The sequence below is a fragment of the Natrix helvetica genome (assembly GCF_964273705.1).
Source record: "Natrix helvetica genome assembly, chromosome: 4".
Classification (NCBI taxonomy): Eukaryota; Metazoa; Chordata; class Lepidosauria; order Squamata; family Natricidae; genus Natrix; species Natrix helvetica.
Genome location: NC_138550.1, coordinates 139,711,032 through 139,735,271, shown reverse-complemented (window position 1 = coordinate 139,735,271; position 24,240 = coordinate 139,711,032). Strand labels below are relative to the sequence as shown.

Genomic DNA, 24,240 nt, shown 5'->3' with positions numbered 1-24,240 from the left:
GTTAAAGAATAAATTTGAGAATGTAAGCTAGGTTTTGAAAAAAACATATGGGCAAAAGCATTTCTTCTCTTCTGCTAAAATTGGATCACTAGTTCATCAAACACATTTTCCTGGAGGAAAAAGTTAAAAGACAAGAGAACCATTGGACTATAACAAATTTGGTTTATAGGTCACTAAAATATGCTACGTCACATTCAAAGTCAGCTTCAACGTCACATACAAAAACAGCTTTATTCAGAAAATGATAGTGCAAGACACATATATGATATTGTATTTTCAAAGCAAAATACAAATTTATGGTGAAAGTATCAAGTAGGAAAAATAAAAATAAAATGTTTGGTACAAATATGCCAATATCAAATTCTATCACAAGGTGGTGCTAGCAACTGGCTAGAAAACGTATGCTGAAAACATACATAAGAAAAAGTATTACTTAAAGTATTAAAAAGCAAATACTATATTCATATTTTACGGTTGCAGTTCTAATCATACTTTTTTTTAAAGAAATGCAATGCTCCTATGGATTTACTTGCATAGCTGTAGCCTGTGCTGTCATTTTTCAAGAAAGGAAAAGTTCAACACGGTAATTTTCAGAATACCGAGAATCTGTTGTATGTTGTGAGCAATGGCTGACACAGTGGGCAAGGCAGTCACAAAATATCATGGTCCAGAAGACAAAGGCTTTTTTTTCAATTTTAAAAAAAAATCCATTAAAAAAGTTGCATAGCTTGGCATATGGACTTAAGATCATATGTTGAAGGGAGTGAAAAACATGCAGAAAGTGGCCCCTGTTTGAGATATTGCCATTTCCCTTTTGTTTTAAGTCAGAAAATACAGTATAAGATAGTAACAAAGTGCAAAAATAAAATTTCACTTTTTCTTACAAGAGCTCATAGCAAATATCTCAAGAGTTTACAAAATATAACTTTTGTATTCTAATTTTTTGATCCTGAAATACTTGGACTCCAACATGATAAACCTTTGATGCAAACTGGTCACAATACAGTAAGTAATATTCACAAAGCATACCATTACACAATGCATTTTTACACATTCCGGACATCTAGTTTTTTTTCACCGAATCACTAGCAACAAATCCCTGATCTAAATAAATAGTCACCTATACATAGGCACGAAACAAAGAAAAAAAATTTCCCAATAGAATGCTAGAAGAGACTTGCTAAATATTTTCTTATCACAGAATATTCCTAATAAAATATCTTTAATTAGATGAATAGAGGATATTCTAAATACATGTGTACTTTTAAACATGGCATTAGTTATGTTATAAGCTGCAGATATTTTCCATTTTTAATATGATCTTAATGCAAAGCTTCAGGACAGAAGGCTGGTACTTTCGCTTTCCCAGAAAAATGCATACCTATCAGCTTCTTTGCTATTAACCCTGGTTTCTCATTTTTTTGCCTTTTGAGACGGGCCTACATAATTTATGCTGTACAATTAACAATCCTTTTCAGACAGCTCAGTCCAATTTCATTTCACTTAGAGTATACACACAGAAGAACAGAACTGTTTATGGGCACTTCTTTGTTACTGAACAAGCAGGAAGAAAATATACTGATTATTAATCAGCATGTAGTTGGAATTTAGAAAAAATAAAACGGCTGAAAGCAGATAAAACACAATCACAAACTGTCACTGATGCAAAAATCCCCAAAGACCAGAGGACCTGAAAGAACATGCAAAATAAGATAATCTAATACATGGGAATTAGGAGAAAAAGAAAATGTACACTCTTTCCCTTCTCTAAATCAGCTGTGGGGAGCACTTCAGCTTATACTACTGAATGAAAGTGATAAGGCATCCTGGAACTAGCCACAGCCATAGAGAAACCTTTTAAATAATACTTAAAATAATACAGATTCTCTAGGACAGAGAGACCTCTATATATACAGCTATAAAAAAGGTTAGCTTCCCCAGGCACACACATGCATATAGCTTCTATATCAATGTTCTTATTTTATACAGTTGTATTTCTCAAAAATCAAATTGATTTGTGATAAAATAAGCAAGAAAAGCAATGCTAATCCTATTTATATCCTTTATGTGGGCACAAAGACGGACACAAACTGTTGGCAACTATGTATCACAGTCAAGACGCCATCTTGATTTATGTTGTGGCCCGCCAGCAGAGCTGGCAGCAGAATCGGATACTAAGGAGGTTGGGGAAGAACATGGACCAGTCCTTAGGGTTGAGGAAAGCTCAGAGGGCTCTGTGTCGGAGGCAGAGGGGGAGTTAGAGAGCAGTGAGGCAGATGAACAGCTGGAGACTGTTCCCAGTGTGCATATGCGCAGAACTGCCAGAAGACAAGAAAGCAGGGTCGACTTAGGAGTAAAACCACACCTTGGTGGTGATTGGCCCCTCACATAGGAAACAAAAGAGGAACAAACGGGGAGTTGGCTTTTGCAGGAAACAATTCGTTCATTGGATTGGTTCAAGATTGGCAAATTCTGTGTGTGACTTTAAGAGACATTGTGCCAAGTTTGCCTTGTCCTGCGTTTGGAAACTAGTTATCTGGCAGCGCTCCAAACGAGATAAGGTATGGATAAACATTCCTCTGAAAGACTGTTTACTAAGATTGTGAATGAAAGGAATCCATAGTGTAAATAAAAGACGTTTTGCAGGGACAAAGACTTTGCTTTTTGCTTTCTAAGGAAGCCTGGGTCAGAACAATTTAATACTACAAAGCAAGCTGTAAATTGTAATATAATTCCGTTCCAGTCTCCAGATGATACTCAAAAGTTTTCAAATGTTTACTGTTTCATCAAATTGCAAATATTCAGAAATAGAAGGGCAGATGGAGGAGGGATGAAGAAAGATACTTAAATATCCTGAACTTAGCACCCTGATCTTAATGGTTCTGAAGTTTGAAAATAAAAGACTGAATATTTGACATCGGGCATATGCAAGAATTAAGCACCCAAGGCAAGTTACACTATCATTTCAAAGTAACAAAAATGTTTCTACTGCTCTGGGATGTGCTGTATATATTGTTGGAGACCTTGTATGCTAGACTACCTGTCCAATCTCACTTGCAATGGGGTTAAACACAGAGCATCTTTGGCAACTCAGAACATAAAAGGAAAAGGCTATCTTAGCATGGCACCTTTTCTGTAAAATGTATGAAAAAGCTTTTATTGTGCATCACAATCAAGGGACACCACAGACAGGCAGCGCGGAAACTTCCCACAGAGCGATTCATGCTTGCTTCTGCTGTTCTTGCTTGGCTGACGGCTTGTTTGGTGGCTGCAATTTGTACATGCTGAAGTAGCCCACGACTTGCTGTGGCACCTCTGCCAGGACACTTTGAGCAAGAGCTTCCTTGGGAGCCTAATTCAAAGGACAGAGACAGAAGTAAAGCCAATTGATTCGATTCCTGCTCATCTAGGAAGATCTCAGGAGCGCTTTTTCAAAGGAAAGACCGCTACCACAAACTGACTTGTCCATTAAGGTTGTCTTTATGAGTTGTCGTGTCATGGTGGAGGAGTTCTTCCTTTTTACACTGGCTTCATAAAGCCAAAAAATAGCAGCAGAGCATTTTGGATATGAAAATTAAATGAAAACATTATGCAAGATCTATAAAATCACCACTCTGCATTGTTGCAAGACATAACCAAACATTGAGCAATGTTAAATTGCTTAATTAGTGGAATTTCAGTAAGATTTATAAAGCCAAACTTTTCCTGTAGCCACAAATAGAGGGCATCCATCATATCCTCTTTGACTGCCAACTACTATATACTTGATAGCTTCCTCCAAGGTACAAACATATTAATAGAAAGAAGGACGGCCAAGTTTATAGTTACAGCCATTCAACTGAGAATTCCTTATCTAGATCAGGTTGGGGTCAACTACCAAGAGGATGGTTTTATCTTATTTTATTTGATATGGTCATTAAACTAATCTGCAATTACTAGAGTAGTCATTTCAATCTGAATACTTTTTAAAGTATTTGAAATCAAACAACAGGTACTATAATCAAGTTCCATTTTTCAAAGCAAATGAATCTAGTTTCTCACAGGCATATACAAGCAACTATTAAGTAGCAAATTAAAGCATAATTCTCCACAGTGGCAAAATTTTAGAATATACAATAAGTCCTTTCCGTTGAAGCATTTAGCATTCAGAAACAATGGAAAGTAAGGATTAACTGGGTTTTTTCCCCCTAACGGACAGAGATTTGTTGCAATGATAATTATATACACTGCATTACAAGTAGTACAACAAACTAGTCTAATGTAAGTTTTTAGTAATATAGTAATGTCTCGAATAGATCTATGCAATGAGACATAGATGTACTTCAATGAAGTGGTATGGGTCAGAGTGGTGACATATAATAACTAATATTTTAGACATGTACTTACTGTTCTCTCCCTCACAGGGATATTCCTTCAAAAGGAGGCTCACATAAACCTACTACTTCAAAAGTTTCCATTTGGGATGAAAATTGATTTCATTCGGAATTGCTCTTTGATAGTTTAATTGACTGCATGTTTCAAGCAGAATTCAGTAAGAATGCTTGGAGTGTACAAGAGTACCAACATAGCATCAATCTACAACTTTTGAACAGCCATAGTTTTCCGAGATGGGAAAAGATGCAGCTGCTTTAAAGAGCTACAGAAAGTTGCTATTACATTCATCTTGCCACATGTTCTAAGCAAACCTTCCTAGGACTCAACCTGAAGCAATGCACGTCTTTAAGGAAGAACACTTACATTGTGGAACTGTCTAAATGGCACAAACTGGACAATGTCTCGAACAGCAGCCTCTCCTGAACGCGATCTCAAAGCTCCGCTGTCACTGTCCAGAAATTCCATGGCACTGAAATCAGCACCTCCAACACCAACAATAATGATGGACATGGGAAGCTTAGATGCATTGACAATAGCCGATCTGGTTTCATCGAGGTCTGTTATCACTCCATCCGTGATTATCAGCAGTATAAAATATTGCTGTGGAACAAAAGGACTTTGTTAAAACTGAGGAAAATATATTCCAAAGGTACATTTGGAATACCAGTTGGGACTGGGATACCAATTTATAATAATGGCAGAAAGGAAAAGTTCAGATGCTTGGCAACTGGTTCGTATTTATGATGATTGCACAGTCCCTGGGTCATGTACTTTTGCAACCTTCCGACAAACAAAATTAATGGGGGACACTATATTCACATAACAACCATGTTGCTAACTTAATAGCTGCAGTGATTCACTTAGCTGTGACAAGCAAGGTTGTAAAATGGGGAACAACTCTCTTAACGTCTCGCTTAGCAATAGAAATGTTGGTCTCAATTTTGCATCATAAGTTGAGGATTACCTATACTTTAAACAGTGAAACTTTTCATTACGTTTTCTCCATCAAATCTTAAATCAACTTTTTACCCAACTAAATTTACTTTTATGTTTCTCATGGCAAACACCGATACTCACTTCTATTTAATTAATTTCATTTTAATTGCCAGAGGCATATTTTTATACAAAACCATTTTTGCTTCTTTAGACTTTCATTTCGTCCTATCCATCCTCTTATGTAAGACCCCAGATAAAGGGAGTTTCTTGTTAATACCATATTGAGGTTTAGAGCATTTTTAGGACATTGCCGCATCTGAAAAATATAGCATCCACTAAGGCCAACTCACAACTCAGAAAAATAGCAAATATGTGGTGAAGAGGGTTCCTAAAACATGCAGGGAGGTAACTGCTATGTTCTATCACAAGGAAAGGAAACCTAATTATATACATAGTTTCTTAGCCTGACAAATGGTAATAAACTTTCTACTTTTTTTTTTTCATTCACGCATTGCTGCAGTGAATTATTGTTGAAGTTATATATACCTGCTTCAGGAATCTTACAAAAAGTCATAATTCATGTTCTGAGATTATATTTCTGTTTTCTAAATAAGTAATGATAGAATTATTAGCAGGAAGCCATAAATGCCTGGACAATTGGAATCAGGCTGATATCTCAATTATGACTTCCAAGTAGCATAATTATTCAAATCAACAGTTACCAGCATTCGCCCCTAAGTGTAACAGATGTAAATTTGCTTTATGAAAAACAAATTGCTTTAAGAGCATCTCAAGGAAAAGCAATGGACAGGTAGAGATATTTATGCTCTACACAAATAGCAGTTAGTACTGCTCTTTGTGCCTCATCTTAAATAATTAATCTCTGTTTTGCTTTTTTGCAACATTTCACTCTTAGTACAAAGTACTAAAAGGATTCTAACATGGTAGAAATGCTTGCCAAATGTAGTTGCTTACTATATATGTATGGGGGAAAAATAAACTTGTTTATATTTTGTCATTAGCACAGACTTTAGCTAATTGAGAAATTCATTTCACTACTCATTCCCTCACCGGTATCTTTTCACAACAATTAAGAAAAAAACAAAAACAAAACCCATAGCAAAAAGATACTTACGGAGGCTGTTCTCTGCTGTGAAGCTGCAGCAGCAAATCTAGCTACATGATTGATGATTGGAGAGAAGTTGGTGGGCCCATACAATCTTATTTGAGGAAGGCAGGCCCGGTATGCATCAACAATACCCTGGACACCTGCAGGGAATAAAAACATAATGAAGGTAATTTATCCATCATGGTCACCCTCCACTCTAGTTTATGAAGGTCTACATCAGGGGTGTCAAACTGATGGCCCGCAAGCCAGATGCATCACGTGCAGGCCAGGCCCACCCCCCAGCTACACAACGGGAGAAAACTTTGCGATACGTCATATGACATCCATGGTCTATACGCTAAAGCCTCAATAAGCTTTCTATTGCAAACTGTCTATATTTAAGGCAGAAGATTTACAAAGTTGCTTATCTCAAGCTGTAAAGTAAGCAGACTAGCTAGTCAAACAGTGAATGAAACTTAAATCCCAGGGACTTTTGAAGGCCACGTGACTTTGGAGAAGAGCTGTCAGTATTTCCTGCAAAGGTGATTCTTTTCATATTGTTAAGTCCTGAAAGTATAGGAGCCAGCAGAGAATTTCATCACGACCCAACATCAAAATACGTGTAGCAACACAGCTTCTTGTGCTAAAGAGAAATGCCTGTAGTAAAATATTAACAGTTCCCAAAACGGCAACTCCTTTATGGAAAGAAATCATAAGAAATTCACACACTTTAGGTGTCCCTTTGTGGCACTTCATTAGTGTTGTATTTGTGAAGGTTTTTTAAAAACAAATAATTCCTTCCCGTATTTTCAGAAGTGTCTAACCTGTTGCTAATCTCTCTGCAGACAGGGAATTTTGATCAGAAATCTTTATTTTTACAACTGTCTCTGAATAAATATGCAAAATGAACAGTGTTAATTTTAGAATGTGCAATCACTGAGTCAAGTGTTGCTCTACTATTACATTCAGCATGCATAGAAATGTCAGGACATGCTTTTGTAGTATATTAAAACTTACCACTGCAGAGGGGGTTTGATGGGTTGAAGTTCAATGGGAATTCATGAGACACCTGAAAATACATAAAGGTATCAATTTTTCCCCCCACAGGTTCACTTATCTTTCACCAAGTAGCTTTCCTTTAAATCAACCTTTCAGAACTTCATCAATTTTCAGATTGATGGATGTCAACTCCCACATTTCCCAGCCAGTAGAATTCTGGGAATGGAAGTCCACCTATCTTAAAGTTGTCAAGATGAGAAACACTGCTCTAAATCTACATCATGTCACTATTTTTTTAAATTTAATTAATGAACTTTAACAATGTTCTAGAGTTTAAATTATCTTCAAAAAGCATACTGCTTACCTGCCATGAAGGAGGGATCTGGGCACCAAACCCAAAAGCTGGAAACATCTTATCTCTGTGTAAGCAATTTAGAGAAACAATGGTAAGTAAATCCATAGTTGTGCATTCATTAGAATATATGTTCATGAACAGTACAGGCAGCCCTCGACTTACAACGATTCATTTTGTGACCATTCAAAATTACAACGGCACTGAAAAATGTGATTTATAACAATTTTTCACACAGTCGCAGCATCCTCAGGGTTAGATGGGCTGATCAAAATTTGGTCACTTGATATCTGGGATGTATTAGGAGTGATGGGGTGGCCCAGAGGTGGAGCTCTTGCCTCAGAATCAGGAGGCTGTGAGTTCGATCCTAGGTAGAGGCAGATATTTCTCTCTCTGGGCACACTGAGAATATATCTGCTGAACAAAACTCTGCATTGGTAGCAGGAAGGGCATCCGGCCATTAAAAGCTCCATTCAGTTGCCCCACAAGGGATTATGGAGTTGTTAAATGAAGATAATACGGTAAGAGTCAGGCAATCATTATTCGTGACCTTCCTAGCCAGCTTCAGACACGCAAAATCAACTAGGAAAGCTTGAGTTGTTTAACAGCTGCATGATTCACTTAACAACTGCAGTTAACAACTGGGGCAAAAAAGGTCATAAAATGAGGCAAAACCTATTTAACAACTGCCTTGCTTAGCAAAGAAAAATTTGGGCTTAACTGTGGTCATAAACCAATGAGTAGAGTCCTTCCGTAGTGCCTGCTTACCTGAGAATATACCAAATTATCCCACCTACCAAATTATCTGACATTAAATTTAATTGAGTGTTTATTCTAAGTAGGTATGTGCAAAATGACACAGAATAAAAAAAAATGAAGTCCATGGGAGGACAACTCTTCCACACCTGTGCAAGCCATTCTCCAAACAGACTGTTCAGGATTGCCCCAGATTGAAGATTTTAGGAGGTCCAAGTGAACAGAGAAGCAATATAAAAGGATGAGAAAAGCCTTCCTTATTTACTCTTTTATGTTAGTTTATCTTAGGAACCAAGTTTATTGTTTTTTTTCCAGTGGATTGCCATTCTGATTTACCCGAAAGAGTGTAGCCAAAGTGGAGCCGAAAATTAATCATACTTTTAATCCATCCAATAACTGAAGTTAAATCATGATTACAATAAAGCAAAAAGATCCAACATGCTCTTCAGTGTGACAACGACCAGCATTTCCTCCAATTGCTTAATGCTAACAAAGTTGTTTACCCAACTTTGGAAAGACAGAAAGCTTGCATCTATGACTCATATCTCCTTCTAAATATCTGCTAAATTATTCTGCATAGATGGCCAAGCTACGATTCTAATCTCCTCATACCACTCAGTTATTGCATATTGTTTGCAACATCAATTCCAGAATAAATAACCTAGTGGCACCAACATATACAGTACATATTATACTGAAAGCTACTAAGGCAGTCCTCTAACCAATGTTTCTCAACTTCAGCAACTTGAAGATGAATGGACTGGGGAATTCTGGGAGTTGGAGTTTAGATATTTTAAAGTTGCTGAAGTTGAGACACACTGAACTAAAACATTCAGATTTCACAACAGTTCTATGATTTATATATAAAGAAATGAAAAATCTATGAAATCCTAATGCCATCACTCATCTGTAGATGAAGGATCTCCGATGAAACTGTAACTACTGCCAAGTAACACAGTGGTTAGAATGTAGTATTGCAGGCTAATTCTACAGACTGCCAGTTCGATCCCGACTGGCTCAAGCTTGACTCAGTCTTTCAATTCTTCCGAGGTTAGTAAAATGATGACCCAGATTGCTGGGAGCAATATGCTTACTCTGTAAACCACTTAGAGAATGATCTAAAGCAGCAATATATAAATCTTTTGCTAGTGCTATTTCTCCAATATCCCTGCTCTAACATGCCTCTCCAATATGACATTGCATAGAAGATACACACACTTTTCAAAGGTTAAATACAATTAGGCAAAACTGGAGATGTAAGCCTCCTGAAATCTCTTATTTCTTTGGGAGAAGAAGAAGTTGAGTTGGAGGTCTGGTTCCAATTTCCAAATACTCAAACTGTGGGATATTTAAAAAAAAAAAACCTTTTGGTTCATCAGATCCAAGAACCATGCATACAGCATGGAGTTGCACATATGGTTCTGCAAGTGAACAGGAAGTACATATCTGCAAGAGAAATTTGGCAGGGAAGCGCAATGAAGGATAGGAAAAATGTGGAAGATAGTGAAAAAATAAATAAATAGAAAAGCCAACTAAGTAGAGAGCCAAAAAGATGGGATAACTTGTTAATACTTCACAGAAGAAAGATGATTCAATAATATCTAGATGGGCTGATGAGTACACTGAAATAAATAGGATGTATTTGAATATGAGAATCCATTTGAGAGTATTAGTGCAAGCATACAAGGAAACAATGAACGTTTTAGAGGGAAGGCTGCTAAACATTGGACAAAACTCTCCTAGAACAAATTACAGAACTTTTAAAAGGGGGACATTCATAATACAAAAGTTCAATTATCTCAGCAACTGTTGGAAAGCCCATCTCCCTCCCCCTTTATACTTTTTTTCACTGAGAAGATACATCAGTGAGAATATTTAGTTTTAGCTTAGCCATATCATTTAATGTAAGTGTACATTGAAAACCCACAATAATATCTTATTGATATTTGGAAAGGTTGGGAAATTTTAAAAATATGCAAACAATGAATTAAAATATTTAAAATAAGCTTTGGCTTATTGAAGAATCCAAGTACACTCATCATATTCAACAGTTTAAGAACAATTCAGTAAAAACACATACGCATCATAATCCTGAATGACCATTCCTACAGACCAAATGGCTGACAAGTATTCATTCACTCCATTGGGGCTGATGTAATGTAAGGAGTCTGAAGAACGAGGATCTCCATTAGACCCAGTAAAATCAATGCCAACCTGTAATAGTAATAATAACAAACACAGCAATAATAATAATGTACAAACATTACTTTGTTTCATATTGCCTGTTGTAATATCAATCAACAGGACAAGCTAAGTTTGTATGGGGAAATGTGAAAGGTTTTCCCCCCACCACTCTGGAATTAACAGCTTTTGTTTACACAAACTGTATGAACATTAGACACTGCACTTTCCTCAGCTTCTTTAAAGGCAATTAAGATAAAACCACAGATGCAGAAAGTTATAGAAACTGAATTCCAAAATAATGCTGCAGAAAGCAATGTTTAAAAGCACAGACTAGCACTGAACATAAGTCTCCTGTCCCCCAGCAGTAAAGTAGAACATCGTGTCTCCTGTATCCTCTTCTGTAATGCCAGTGCCTTAGTACTAATGGAATAGTTCTGGCATGGAAGCATGTATCCAGTCTTTCTCAAATGAATAGAGTTTATTGCCAATACTTAAGACAGGGGAATTATAGTGTACTTACAGTAAAATTCAGCTGGCATCCCCCCATGACGTAGTCAAGGAAAGTACATTCTGTGATGACCTATAGAAAAGTCATGTAGTATAATGTCATATACATAAAGCAAGGAATCAACTTTTTTTTCACAACATAGTTTTGTCCCAACATGATCATGGCAGGATTTTCTACGTCTAAATTGGGGATGGGGATGAACTGTGAGGTGGGAACAGCAGTGTCCTAGTTGCAGAAATTTAAGGATTGACTAAATGAAAAATCCAAGTAAGATATCTGATGCTCGGTGCTGTCTGGTATTGTTGCAGTAGGAGTCACTAAGGCACTGCAGAGCCTCAGTTTGTAAGGCCAAGGCTGCTTTCAGAGCATGTGAGGACACAAACGTAACATGTGCTGGCAACAGTTTTAAACAGTCAGATTTTTGGGGGAGGGGGGGGATATAGCACAACTGTACTCTTATGATCCCTTAGAAAAGACATTTGGTCCAAGGGACTGCAGACAAGCACTCCAGAGCACCAGAACAGCATTTTACAGTTATTGCACAACTTTCACTAGCTTCAACTACCATTTTTCTTTTTCAAAAAAAGGAAAGCTGTGCAGTGGTTGAAGCAATCCTGTGTTTGCAATCTTTCCTCTCTGCTAAACAAGGAAGAGCCAGTTCTTCAAGGAAGAGTCAGACCAGATTAATGCCAAAGGCTGCACAAGAACAACTTTTTCAGTCTAACTGATGTCAGAATAGTTGTACGGGGGAAAAAACACTTTGTGTTTGAGGAAAGACACTTTGTGCTCTTTTAAAAAAGCAGGATAAAAATCTAATACATGAATCAAACACTGCAAATTGTTAACCTCATAAAATTGCAGAAGCTGCATCAAAATGTTGGATTTAGTCGCAGTGCAAGGAACAATGTTTTCTTCCAGTACAATCATTAAATCAAATACTATCGTTTCCCTTATTGCAACTGGATTTGTCCACATAAATATGAACACAATATTTTGAAAGCACTGACCTCACAGTGTTTAAAGCTCACAATCCCTGAGTTCTTGTAGCTCTTCTTTTTCTGCCTCTTCTTTTCATTGATGCATTCAAATTCAACCTACAGAAAAGAGTAAAAGTAGCACGCATTTAGACTGTGATCCCATCTGTGTTTACTCAGAAACGTGCTCACATACATGACTTTTGGCAACCTTTGTCCAAGTCCTGTTCAGATCTCGGGCTAACAAAATCTACTTCTGAACTTTATATCATAGGTCATGATAGCATAGTTCAGGGGTGTCCAAACTTGCTGGCTGGGGAATTCTGGGAGTTGAAGTCCACAAGTCTTAAAGTTCCCAAGTTTGGACACCCCTGGCATAGTTGATAATTATTTATGCCAGATTGTGTGAAAAAAAATTACTTGTTTGAACTTGAGGAAGAAAAGAAGCAAAACTGTGCAACATGTTGTATTTACTGATTTTTAGACTGCTATTAAAATATTGCTGATATTAATATTTTATCATTTGGTTGATCGAATCTCACCAGGCCCAGCCTTCCATCCTTCTGAGGTGGGTAAAAGGAGGAGCCAGATTGTTGGCGGCAATATGCTAACTCTGTAAACCGCTTAGAGAGGACTGTAAAGCACTGTGAAGCGGTATATACACTATATTGCCAAAAGTATTCGCTCACAACTGCTTCTGATTATGTGGATGGGTGAGTGAATACTTTTGGCAATATAGTGTAAGTCTGAGTGCTATTGCTATTCTGCCCACAACACAAGACTATTAAAAGTAATAATAAACTTTTTGGAACTAGCAGTCTAGGGCTAAATGTCATCTGCTCTCAAACCCGTGAGAAAAGGGAAGAGAAAGCAAGCAGATACTGTCATGCTGCACAGCAGTTTTCATTTTCTCCAATAAGACATAAAGGTTCCCCTTTTGAATCAATCTCTTTATTGTAGCAAAGCACCAAGGACCAGCAGTATTTGCTTCCACATTCATTTCAATTAACATGCTAAAGATGTATAAATAAACTAACTGGTGAATGTCGAGAGGCTTCCTTCAATTTAGACATTGTAGCTTGAAACGTCCCTATGAGATCATGCGATCCATCATTGTCGTAGTCATAGCACTCAACCTAAAATGAAGCACACAGCATGAGCCTAGAATATTGCATATGGTATCATGATATTTAAGAGTATCAAACTACGTTGCTGCTCAAACATAGTTATAAATTCAATAACTGTGATAGCGTCAACTTTGTTTTTAGAAACAGTCCATCAAAACCTGAATGCAACAGTAGTAGTAACGCACTACTACTTACTGTGCCATTACACGTCTCATGTATTTGCACCTCAGCTTTAAAAATTAAGTTTTAAGGAAATTCAGTTGCTTGCATTTATCATTTTTGATGTTCACTGTTACTTCGTCTAATATACAGTATAAACACTGCAATGCAGCACATATCCAAAAATACATTTTTTAATGTTCTTAAGATACATGCACAGACATTCCCTTTAACGCAAACATGCAGAGACTTCTATTACCACAGATGATTTGTGGAAACAGATTTTGACATAATGAAAGCACACAGAATAAAGCTGAAGTCAGGGGTGGAAGACACTACAAATACCTATGATTCAATATGTATTTTATGGACATTCCTGAATTTAATGATTAACATAGTAATATGCAAATCATTAAGAGATATTCACCCAAAATAATGTTTAATATAGGTTTTATAACCTACTGAAAACATACCACCCATAATAGAAAGAAAAGAATTCATGCTTGCTGCTTCAACACACACAGAGACACACTCAAGATAACTAATGAGGTATTCAGCTGAGATGCTTCTGCATTATGATTGAATAGAGAAACAAACCATTTGAACACATAAAATGACATTATTGTCAGGAAGAAATAGAAAAGTTATTTTACTTACTACAACGAAATAGGAAGATATGTATGACACCGTGTGCATAAAGTATGAAAGCATTGTTCAGTTATTGTAAGATCATACTTCCCTGTCTTGTTCATTATAACCGATTTTTAATTCCTGAAACTATCAAAGCTTTCCATTTTGTCAAATGTACTTAATACGGAAGTTTATACTGCAAGCCTGATCACACATCAGATCAAACATTCACTACATTTGATTTTGCTCCATCAAAATGAGAGACTGGCATTAAAATGGCTTATTGAAGAATAGTATTATTAATTATGCAAGAATGAAAGTGTTAAAATACCAGTTGCCAGATAGGAATGGAGCTATAAACATATGGCCTTTACTATTTTCATTATTTTTCCTTTCCTATGGAAATCCTTAAGTCAAAATAGGGAGAGTGTGGAACATCAACATATGGAATAAACAAAAAAGTATCAAAGCTAACAAAGGCAAGACAAAACCATATTAATAAGCTGAAAAACTCCTCTTGAATTCAAGGAAATAAAGATGAGAGTGAGCAGATGAGATGGTGTTCTTCTATTGCGGAATTTACTACCAGGATTGCTACGTGATTCAGTATTGCTTCACACTTCCTCTTTTTTTTAAAAAAAAAGGCTGTGAGGTATAAGAAGATGGAGAGAAGCAAACTATGTACATGTCACATTAAGCAGCCCTGGAGATAAGTTCACATGAAATACATTTTTGCAAACACTTTTAGAGAATGCAGTCTTTGCTTGTGGCTATCAGGGTAGTGTTTAAATTCCAAAACAGTATTAAAGGAAAAAGAAGATTTAAATTAATTATCCCATTAAAGAAATAAGGCCTACAGATATTAGAGAGCATAGCTATAAGCATAGAAGCAATATTTGATGTAAAATATATAAGACTTGTTTTAAAAACAGTTTGTAAAATCCAGCCAGCTACTACTGATTTATTGCACTTTAGAAAAATGAATGGGTGAGGAACATGGTCTTACATAAACTCAATTACAGTTGTATCACTAAAGAAGAACTAGACCATCTTTTTCCTCCTTCCATATGTTGCTTTTTCATCAGCTGAAAATTGGCCAAGAGGCCTGATGGTTGGATGCTGGTAGGAGTTTTCGTCTAATATAGTTTCATACAAATAGATGTCGACAAACTAGGGAAATTCTTGAAGAGGCAGCTTCTGTGTCAACTGACGCATATTCTCCTGACATCAGATCTATCTATGATATTTAGGTAATTGATTAGAATAAATTTTTGTTTGTTTGATAGCAAATCATTCACTATCCACCAGTGTATTTTGCTGCCATATTTATGAATCTCTTTAATTTTCAGAATAGCATTAGGAAATTCTATTTAGCGTACAAATTCATTCATACCTCATAAAGCTACAGAACAGAAATTTATGTTAAGTTTCTAAATTAAAACACCTTTATTCGAAATACATTCAAATTATAATGATAGTTCTGCTTTTCTTCAATATTACCTTGATTGCTTTATCCATGTCACCATAACACAAAGAGTTGAGAGAGATTTTGAATGGTCTCCAGACAGGATTCAAATTATTTTTAATAACCTATAAAATATGTATTTGATATATTAGCATGACTTCTGAATAAATCATTTTGGATAATACCTGCTGTTCAATTATTCCAACTAGCACAGGTTTATCCAATAATATAACAAATGTATCAATGTATAAGAAAGTAGGCTTTATTTCAATACTGACATTGTTCTATTAAGAAAAAAACAATCTAATGGGGAAAAAAACCTTCTTAAAACTTACAGCTGATTTTTTTAAAGAACTATCCATTCAGAATTTAGTTGCAAAGTTTCAGAAGTCAGAACTAAAGATGAAATAAGCTGTGATATGAAATAACCAAACCCAGAAAATGGCACTTACTTCCGTTCTATGCACCATCACCCATTTTCCCTCAGACGTTTGCTTGTGAAATTCCAAATAAGGATCAGATTTTCCAAACAAATCCTGGAATTAGAAATAAGATATGTGAGTTATATTCCAAATTTATTCTTTTGTAGTAATAGTCCTGTTGTCTAAAGCAATTCTGTTTATTCCCTCTCACTGATAGCTTTGCAAAGGGCCAAATATAATTTCTTTGATAATAGACTTTCTTCCTTGAAAAAAAATCAGGAAATGCATAACAACAAAACATTGTTCTCTAATGGCAACAAACTAGGAAGGCAATCACAAAAAGAAAATCAGGTTAAACAAGGAATGAAAAAATCAATATAATACCAAGATGTTTGCGTAAAGTTCACTGCAAATATAACCATTCCTCCCTGAAACAGAGTTATTTTTTTACAATTTCAATGCACTAATCCCCCAATTCATTCCCCAAAAATGAATATTTAAAAATTAACATTCCATCCTTAGAACAATGCAGATGCAATGGTTCTGCCATAATTAGGTAATATAATTTGGGCTGTAGAAAGAACTTCCTTCTCCAAAACACCCCCTATTTGAATCCCACTTATTTGTAAACTACACTTCAGTCAATTCATTTTATATATTCATTTATTTCTTTTGTTTTATTTCTTTGCTTATTGATTACATTTATACAGCCACCCACCTTTTAACCAAATGGGCGGCTCCCAATCAAAAATGAAAACAATACATACAACCATATTAAAATTATAAAACCAAATAGGATGAAGCATTAAAAATAATCTGGCACCATGCCATGATTTCCAATGTGCAAAATGCAATAATATCCCATTGCTAGCGGGGGAAGCCGGTTCTTCAAAGCTTTATGGAAGACTAGGAAGGCAGAGGCCTGCCAAATGTCAGGAGGCAGAGTGTTCCACAGGGCAGGGGCTGACATGCAAAAGACACACTTCCTAGCTCCCACTAGATGGCAATATTTAAGACAAGGGACTAGGAATGTGCCCCTCCCCCCCACTCGTCTGACCTGGTAGGATGGGAAAATGTTATTCTAAAGCAAGAAATTATGAGAATGCAAAACCTTGATCTTATGCTATCAGTTTGAACGAGGTTTATAATTTTGAAACTTGCCATAGCGTGACAATGTATAGTGATTTCTATAACAGCAAGTTATGCAGGAACATGTCAAGAGAAATACTGCTGGGGGCGGGGGGGATGACGACTATACATTTAGCTAACAAGCACTTTTTTGATCCCTAACCCAAGAAACAAATTTTAGGAATTAAGGTGATAAAGTTTTCCAGTTATCTCACCTTGTTGTCTAGTTTCCTTGCTTCAGCTTCAAGTAGGACAACACGGTTGTCTTTTATTTCTTCTGCACTAATCTGAATAAAGACAGACCAATATTTACCATTAAGACACTACATTCTAATAAACTATGGCTATGTTTTATTTTATGTAAGATTCTACGAGAAGTGTTTAAACTATTTAAAAGTATAAACCTAAATCTGGTATGCAACAGATTTGTCTTTGGATTAAAAATACAGTTTCCTATTTTTCAGACCACAAAATGAAGAAGAAAATGTTGAACAAATGAAAAAAAAACCATAATAAATAATTTTATGGAAAAACACTTTACAAAACTTCGAATGCATATTTGCAGAAAAGTAAATCAAACTATGCTGAATGACCAATCATTCATTTCTCTTGCTTATATTTATATACTGGAAGGAGGTGGAAAAGAGAAACTAAAAAATAATCAATCAGAAAATTTCTGCTTTGTTTTCATACCGTAATTACACCTTTTCCTGCAGGTTTGCCATTTCTTAACAATAAAGGTCTGGTAAGCGTCTTGCTAGAAACAATCTGTAAAATACAGAAATATTCAGGAAAAGAAAGCAATTTATTACAATTGCCACCTCTAGTAACTGAAGGTCGTTCCAGATGCAATTAATGTTTTATGAAGTCAAACGCTATAATCAAATTCATAATCTCCACCACTGCCCTTTTGCTGATAAGCCATCTTATACCTTAGTTTTTGTTACACTTCAATTCTTACATTTATTTTAAATTAAAACGTAATTAGTTTCTTAGTTTAGATGAAATAGAAAATACTGCACTAAGGAAGATATGACAGAAGCTACAATATACCCAAGTATTCAAAAAGAAAATCATATCTGCCATACAGATCTTCTTGTTTCAATAAATATTAGTATAAAAAGCAATGCTTATTTATTATGGCTCAACCACCAAAGTAGTCAAATGTCCCAATATATCTTCACCCATACTTATTTTTTAACTGCAGAATCATAGAACATAACAGAAAGAAGGATCTTTGGAGATCATCTAGTCCAGGGGTGAAATCCAGCAGGTTCTGACCAGTTCTGGAGAACTGGTAGCGGAAATTTTGAGTAGTTCGGAGAACCGGTAGCGGAAATTTTGAGTAGTTGGGAGAACCGGCAAATGCCACCTCTGGCTGGCTCCAGAGGGGGAGGGAATGGAGATTTTGCAGTATCCTTCCCCTGCCACACCCACCAAGCCACACCATGCCCACCAAGCCACGCCCACAGAAACGGTAGTAAAAAAATTTGAATTTCAGCACTGATCTAGTCCAAATGTCACCGAGTGTAAAATTTACTATTTTATCAACTGAGTATGTTAAACTGAGAGAACCAGTTTGGTTTAAGTCAGGGGTGTCCAAACTTGGCAACTAGTCTTAAAGTTGCCAAGTTTGGACACCCCTGGTTTAAGTGCTTAAGACACCAAGCTAAAAACCAGGAGACTGTGACTACTAGTCTTGACTGAGGCATGAAGCCAGTAACTTTGGGCCTGTCAGTTTTCCTCAGCTCTAGGAAGGAGGCATGTCAAGCCATTTCTGAAATCTTGTCACGAAAACTGCAGGGATATCTTCAGGCAGTTGCTGGGAATCAAAACTGAATTGAAGGCCTGCACATATGCACTCACGCACATTAAATTAGAAAGATTTTTAAGTAGCCTACTAGTTTCGTGCTTTTAATTTCTCTGAAATCTGTTTTGATTTTAAAGACAATTTAAAATCTTCAAATTGCTTTTAAAGAGTATAGGGTTTTTTTGTTGAAAAAGAGATGGACAATAAGTAGCAATTTCTTTGATTTTCACTGTGTGTGCAAGGAACATTAATTAACTTCAGCATAAATGGGATTTCAATTCATGCCATTTGCTGGATCAAATTCAATAGCAAATGAACTAATTACAGTTTCTAGAATGAAACCAACAGAAAGCACAAATTAACTGAAATTATACAAAAATCTGTTGATCAGGCAAACTGGTTATAATAGAATGTCCCTTGTCAAAATAAAGGTATCTTGTCAATGTTTCTTAGTCTCCACCCCCCAATGGCAATGCTATTATATGTTAAGAAATGTCCAAAACCCGTTTGCACATACCTGTCCCAATGTGCATTCAAATTCTCCTAAGAAGTCATCATCGTTCAGCTGAACAGTTGTATTGTCAATGTCAAAAACCCCAAATTTGAGTTTCTGAACCAGTTCAAAATAGTAATCAATCTGGAATTTCTTGGAAAATTTAGGGTTCAAACTGTTTTTGATCCTTTCTGTGCGATCAACCTGCAATACACACAATTTTTTTTCTCAAACTTGTTTGAGCCTTCTGAAAAATGCACTCTCTCCAAGAAAATTGAAGAAAATAGGGGTAAATATGCAATCCCATACCCATCTATATTAGCATGGAGGAAGGAGTAATAAATATATTTGCCTCCTTGAATTATTTATAAAGTAATAAAGCAGGGATAAAATAATAAATAAAATGAATAAAATGATATGCATAATGAAGAAAACTTTTTAAAAAATTTGCAATGAGAGAATGGTGACAGATTTTCCTTCGCAGATTGCTAAAACGTATAGTTTACAAAAAAACTCTTTTTAATCGAATAAATAAAAGTTAATATAGCAACACAGCAATAATAAATATAATACAAATATAATTTTAGATTACATCAATAATTAATAATCAATAATTCTGTTTATTTTGACCAAATTTACTTTCAAATAAATATGAAAGAAATATTATTATACCGTTTTTTCCTATTTTTCAGAAGCATTTGAAATATTATGCAAAGTCTTTTAACACAAAATGTGATTTTAGAAAAACCAGAAAATATGCACTTTTTAAACTGACATTATTTTATTAATTCTTTGCTCAAGACACTGCAAATCTATCAAGGAACACCTATTCAATTACAAGAAGTCCTTAATTTATCACCATTCATTCAGCAGTGGTTTGAAATTATAGCAGTCATTTTAGCCCATGGTATGATGTGTTTTAGGGACATGAAAGGTCGGCAGTTCAGCGGTTCAAATCCCTAGCGCCTCGTAAAGGGGTGAGCTCCTGTTACTTGTCCCAGCTTCTACCAACCTAGTAGTTCGAAAGCATGTAAAAATGCAAGTAGAAAAATAGGAACCACCTTTGGTGGGAAGGTAACAGCATTCCGTGCACCTTCGGCATTTGGTCAGGCTGGCCACATGACCACGGAGACGTCTTTGGACAGTGCTGGCTCTGTGGCTTTGAAACGGACATGAGCACTGCCCCCTAGAGTCAGGAACGACTAGCACACATGTCCGAGGGGAACCTTTACCTTTATCTTGTGCTTTATGACCACATAGCTTCCCAATTGTAGTCATAGGTCAAGGACTATTTGTAATGGGACTTCCTTCATACTTCTCCTTTAACTATGTGTCATGCACATTCCATCTCCCAAAGAGACACTCAATCTTCTGGAAAAGATTTGCAAGACACTTTGCATAAGAACTACTATTCTGTTTTTGTGTCAGATTGGCAAAGTGGGATGCAATCCTATATGTGAACAGCAAAATGGATTTTCTAATAAAAGGAAAAAGAAACAGAGCTCTTCTTACACTGCTTGAATGGGTAGAAATTCCCATTTGAAATGGTTAATGGTGCATTTTTGTTTAAAAGCCAAGTAGTCCTGTTACCTAAGGGCAAAGTCAAAAGAGGACTTTCTGAACTTGCTATTTCCCAATAAGAAAGCAATCAGACTATTAATAGCAGTAGCAATAGCACTTAGACTTATATACCACTTCACAGTACTTTCCAGCTCTCTCTAAGCAGTTTACAGAGTCAACATATTGCCTCCAACAATCTGGGTCATTTCACCGACCTCCCAATGGCCATTATAAACGTACCTCGTACCACTGCTGTCCACTTGTGTATTGAAGTAGCACACAAAGTGGGTCTGACTTGGAGCTAATATCTTTATCCAGGAGATTGTTACAAGAAACAGTCAGCTCCACCTTTGTTACACACTGTGCTGCCATCTGCAACAAGATTAGAAAATCAATTATCATGTGTACCCTGCATATATCAATAATCTGTTATCTTGTTTACCAAATTGTATCCACATGTAATTTTTGAAACTATATCCCTCCAGCTGTTATTGTACTTAATGTTACTTAATTTACCATTTATTAGACTTTCATATATCATGCCATGTTATCCACTGCTTATATTGTCCATTTAATCTTGCTTTCAATCAAGCACTTTGTGCAAATATTAAGACAGATATGGATAATAGATGAATTTCATATTTTCAGAAACAAGGGATCAACTGATATACACCTCTTCACTTTAGATGTAACTTGAAAATCACACACTTTATGCAATGTAATCTAATCTAGTAAAGTTTGCTATGTAGTATCACAATCTTAAGAATATCTCAAATGCATATTCTGTAGTTTTAATGTTTAGCCAGCTGTTTCTTATCCTGCTATGAACAGTTTCCAATTATTTATCAAATCTACAGCCTATCAAATTTTAAGTATCTCATAGTGAATCCTCCATAACAATGTGTCAAACAGAATAAAAAAGAAACACATCATGAATACAACCAGTAAACATGACTGGAAACCTCTTACAGACTTTTTACGTGAAACAAACCAACAAAAAAATGACATATGGTTTTGATAATTAGGGAAAAAGAGATTATAGAAAAAATGTAAGCTTCGTAATTGATTTGGTGTAATGGTTATGATGCTGGCCTAGAAAGTTTTAGTCCAGGCCTAGGCATGAAAGCTATGAGGGTTAGGGTTAGGTTGTTGTAAAATAGGAGGAGGAAGGACTATTATATATGTCTGCTATTCTGAGTTACTTCTAGAGCAGGACTTTCAAACTCCCGGCCCATGGGCTGGATGCGCCACGTGCTGGCCATGCCCATGCCCAGTTTAGCGAAGGGGGGGGGGGAAGTCCCGATATGTCACATGACTCCGCTGTGATGATGTGAGTTTGAGACCCCTGTTCTAGAGCAATAAAGGCACGATGAACAACTGTATAAAATACTCTAATAGGTAAATTTACATTTGTCACTTATAACTGCTATAGAGAAAATTGAAACCTACTTCTGTCTATATTTTTCTTTCCTTCTTGCACTTTTGTCTTTTTCTATTAGTTCTTGCTAGTTTTTGATTTTTAAAAACTTTATTAAAGCTACACACACAGACATCACACAACCAGTGAACCAGTTAAAGAAACCAAGCTTCAGAGGCTGCACAGTCATTCCTAAGGGCCTTCCAGAAGAGTTCATTCTTCAAAATCTCCTGGAACACAACTGAGGAGAGCAACATAGCTTCCAGAGAAATGGTGATGAAAAAACACCTTCCTCTGTATCCCCCTTCTCTTATGCACCTGGGATATCATAAGCAATCTTTCACAAGGAAGAAAACGTAGAACATCTGTAGGCTGTTTTGTTATAATAGACCTACTAAGACCAAGGAAAAAATACAATACTGTACCAGCACATTAGTGCAACCATAACACTGGGTTCCATAATGTGATGTGATAATCTAAACCAGAGATTCTCAATTGGTGGTAAAGAGAGGACTCAGCAGCAGCATAGATGGGACCCATGAAAAACATTTTAAAACAATAAATTGCAAATATAATATCTTTCAGCATAATATCCTTTTCAGAAAAAAATGCAATCTTGTACTTCTGAGGAAGCCAGTTTGGTGTAGTGGTTAAGCCATTAAGATATCAAGCTACAAACCCAGAGCTTTAGTCCAGCCCTAGGCAGCAAGCCAGCTAGGTGACTTTGGACCAGCCACTCCCTCTCAGCCCTAGGAAGTGGGCAATGGTAAATTCCTTCCCAAATCTTGCTAAGAAAATTGCAGTCTTGTCCAGGGGGTCACCAGGAGTCAACACTGACTTGAAGGCACACGTGCACCCACAAACCTCTGAACGAAAGAGAATAGTAAATAGCCAAATAGGTTTTTGTTTCTAACAGTGGGGTCCAACTTCTTAAATCAGCAGGATCTTCACAGTGCTAAACCTTCTCTTCCCACAGCCTGCACAGGTAAGGCATTAAGTGGACCTAGCATATCATTCATTGCCTTTGATTCCCCAACACACCCAATTATGTCCCAGGAGCCACACCTATTGGCAGCAGCTTCTTTTTCCAAAATTATCTACAACACAGATACCAATTCGCCCAAAAGTTGTCTCCTGGCCTGTAATCCACGATCAATGTATGACTGATATTAAGGATCAATAACAACCAACCTATTTACATACACTTTCTTTCTCTGCGGTTATTCCACTCAACCAAACAAACCTTTTCTGTCTTTTTATCCCTCTGCCACCCGCCCCCCACTTCGGGCTCCACTTTCTTCTACCTCCACTAGTGTTGCTCAAACTGATGCCCTTCAAGCTCCACCATTCCTCGGCCAGCCCGACCAAAAAGGATGCAATTCGACCCATCTGGAAGGGAATACTCGCCGCTACACCGACCTCGAGAGATCACACCAGCCTCCGTAAGCAGCGATCCTTCTCCTCCGGCCTCGCCTAGTTTCTGTTCCACGAAGCAAGGCAAATATAATGCAACGCAATGCAAGCTGCAGCGGTAAGGCCGCGCAGGTATTTAAAGGGGCGGCGCTTCTGCTGTTTCTCTCCCCCCCCCGCCCCCCGGCCTTCCTCGCTGCCAATTGTGTAATCCAAGCAGTTTTCCCAACGTGGAAAGCCTTCCAGTTGTTGGCACCCAAAGGCGCATGCGCTCTGTTTTGCGTCTATAAACCACCGTAAAGGTGGTTGGTTGTTGTTGTTGTCTTTTTAAGATTCCTAGACTAACCAAAATTTTGTGGGATGCTTCTCCTGAAAATGACAGGGATCACGTGACAGAACTCTGGCAACTGGGCTTGTCCGAGCGTGGA

At 36.7% G+C, this 24,240-nt stretch overlaps 1 protein-coding gene across 3 annotated transcripts; it reads right to left on the bottom strand.

The window, feature by feature from the left end:
- Nucleotides 1-212: 212 nt before the first annotated feature.
- On the bottom strand, nt 213-23,977 carry CPNE3 (copine 3). Of its 3 annotated transcripts, none has more exons than XM_081952438.1 (16): nt 23,822-23,977; nt 21,226-21,357; nt 19,450-19,629; nt 17,816-17,890; nt 17,338-17,409; nt 16,025-16,108; nt 15,608-15,697; nt 13,229-13,327; nt 12,225-12,311; nt 11,230-11,289; nt 10,606-10,739; nt 7,782-7,836; nt 7,436-7,487; nt 6,446-6,579; nt 4,738-4,974; nt 213-3,352 (listed from the first exon to the last, which is right to left on the bottom strand). In XM_081952438.1, exons 2-16 carry the CDS (start codon nt 21,355-21,357, stop codon nt 3,221-3,223), a joined length of 1,623 nt encoding a protein of 540 aa, XP_081808564.1. In that variant the 5' UTR covers nt 23,822-23,977; the 3' UTR covers nt 213-3,220. The 3 variants fall into 3 exon arrangements, with proteins under 3 accessions (XP_081808564.1, XP_081808566.1, XP_081808565.1); XM_081952440.1 differs by lacking the exon at nt 23,822-23,977 and adding an exon at nt 23,707-23,790; XM_081952439.1 differs by lacking the exon at nt 23,822-23,977 and adding an exon at nt 23,267-23,376.
- Nucleotides 23,978-24,240: the final 263 nt, after the last annotated feature.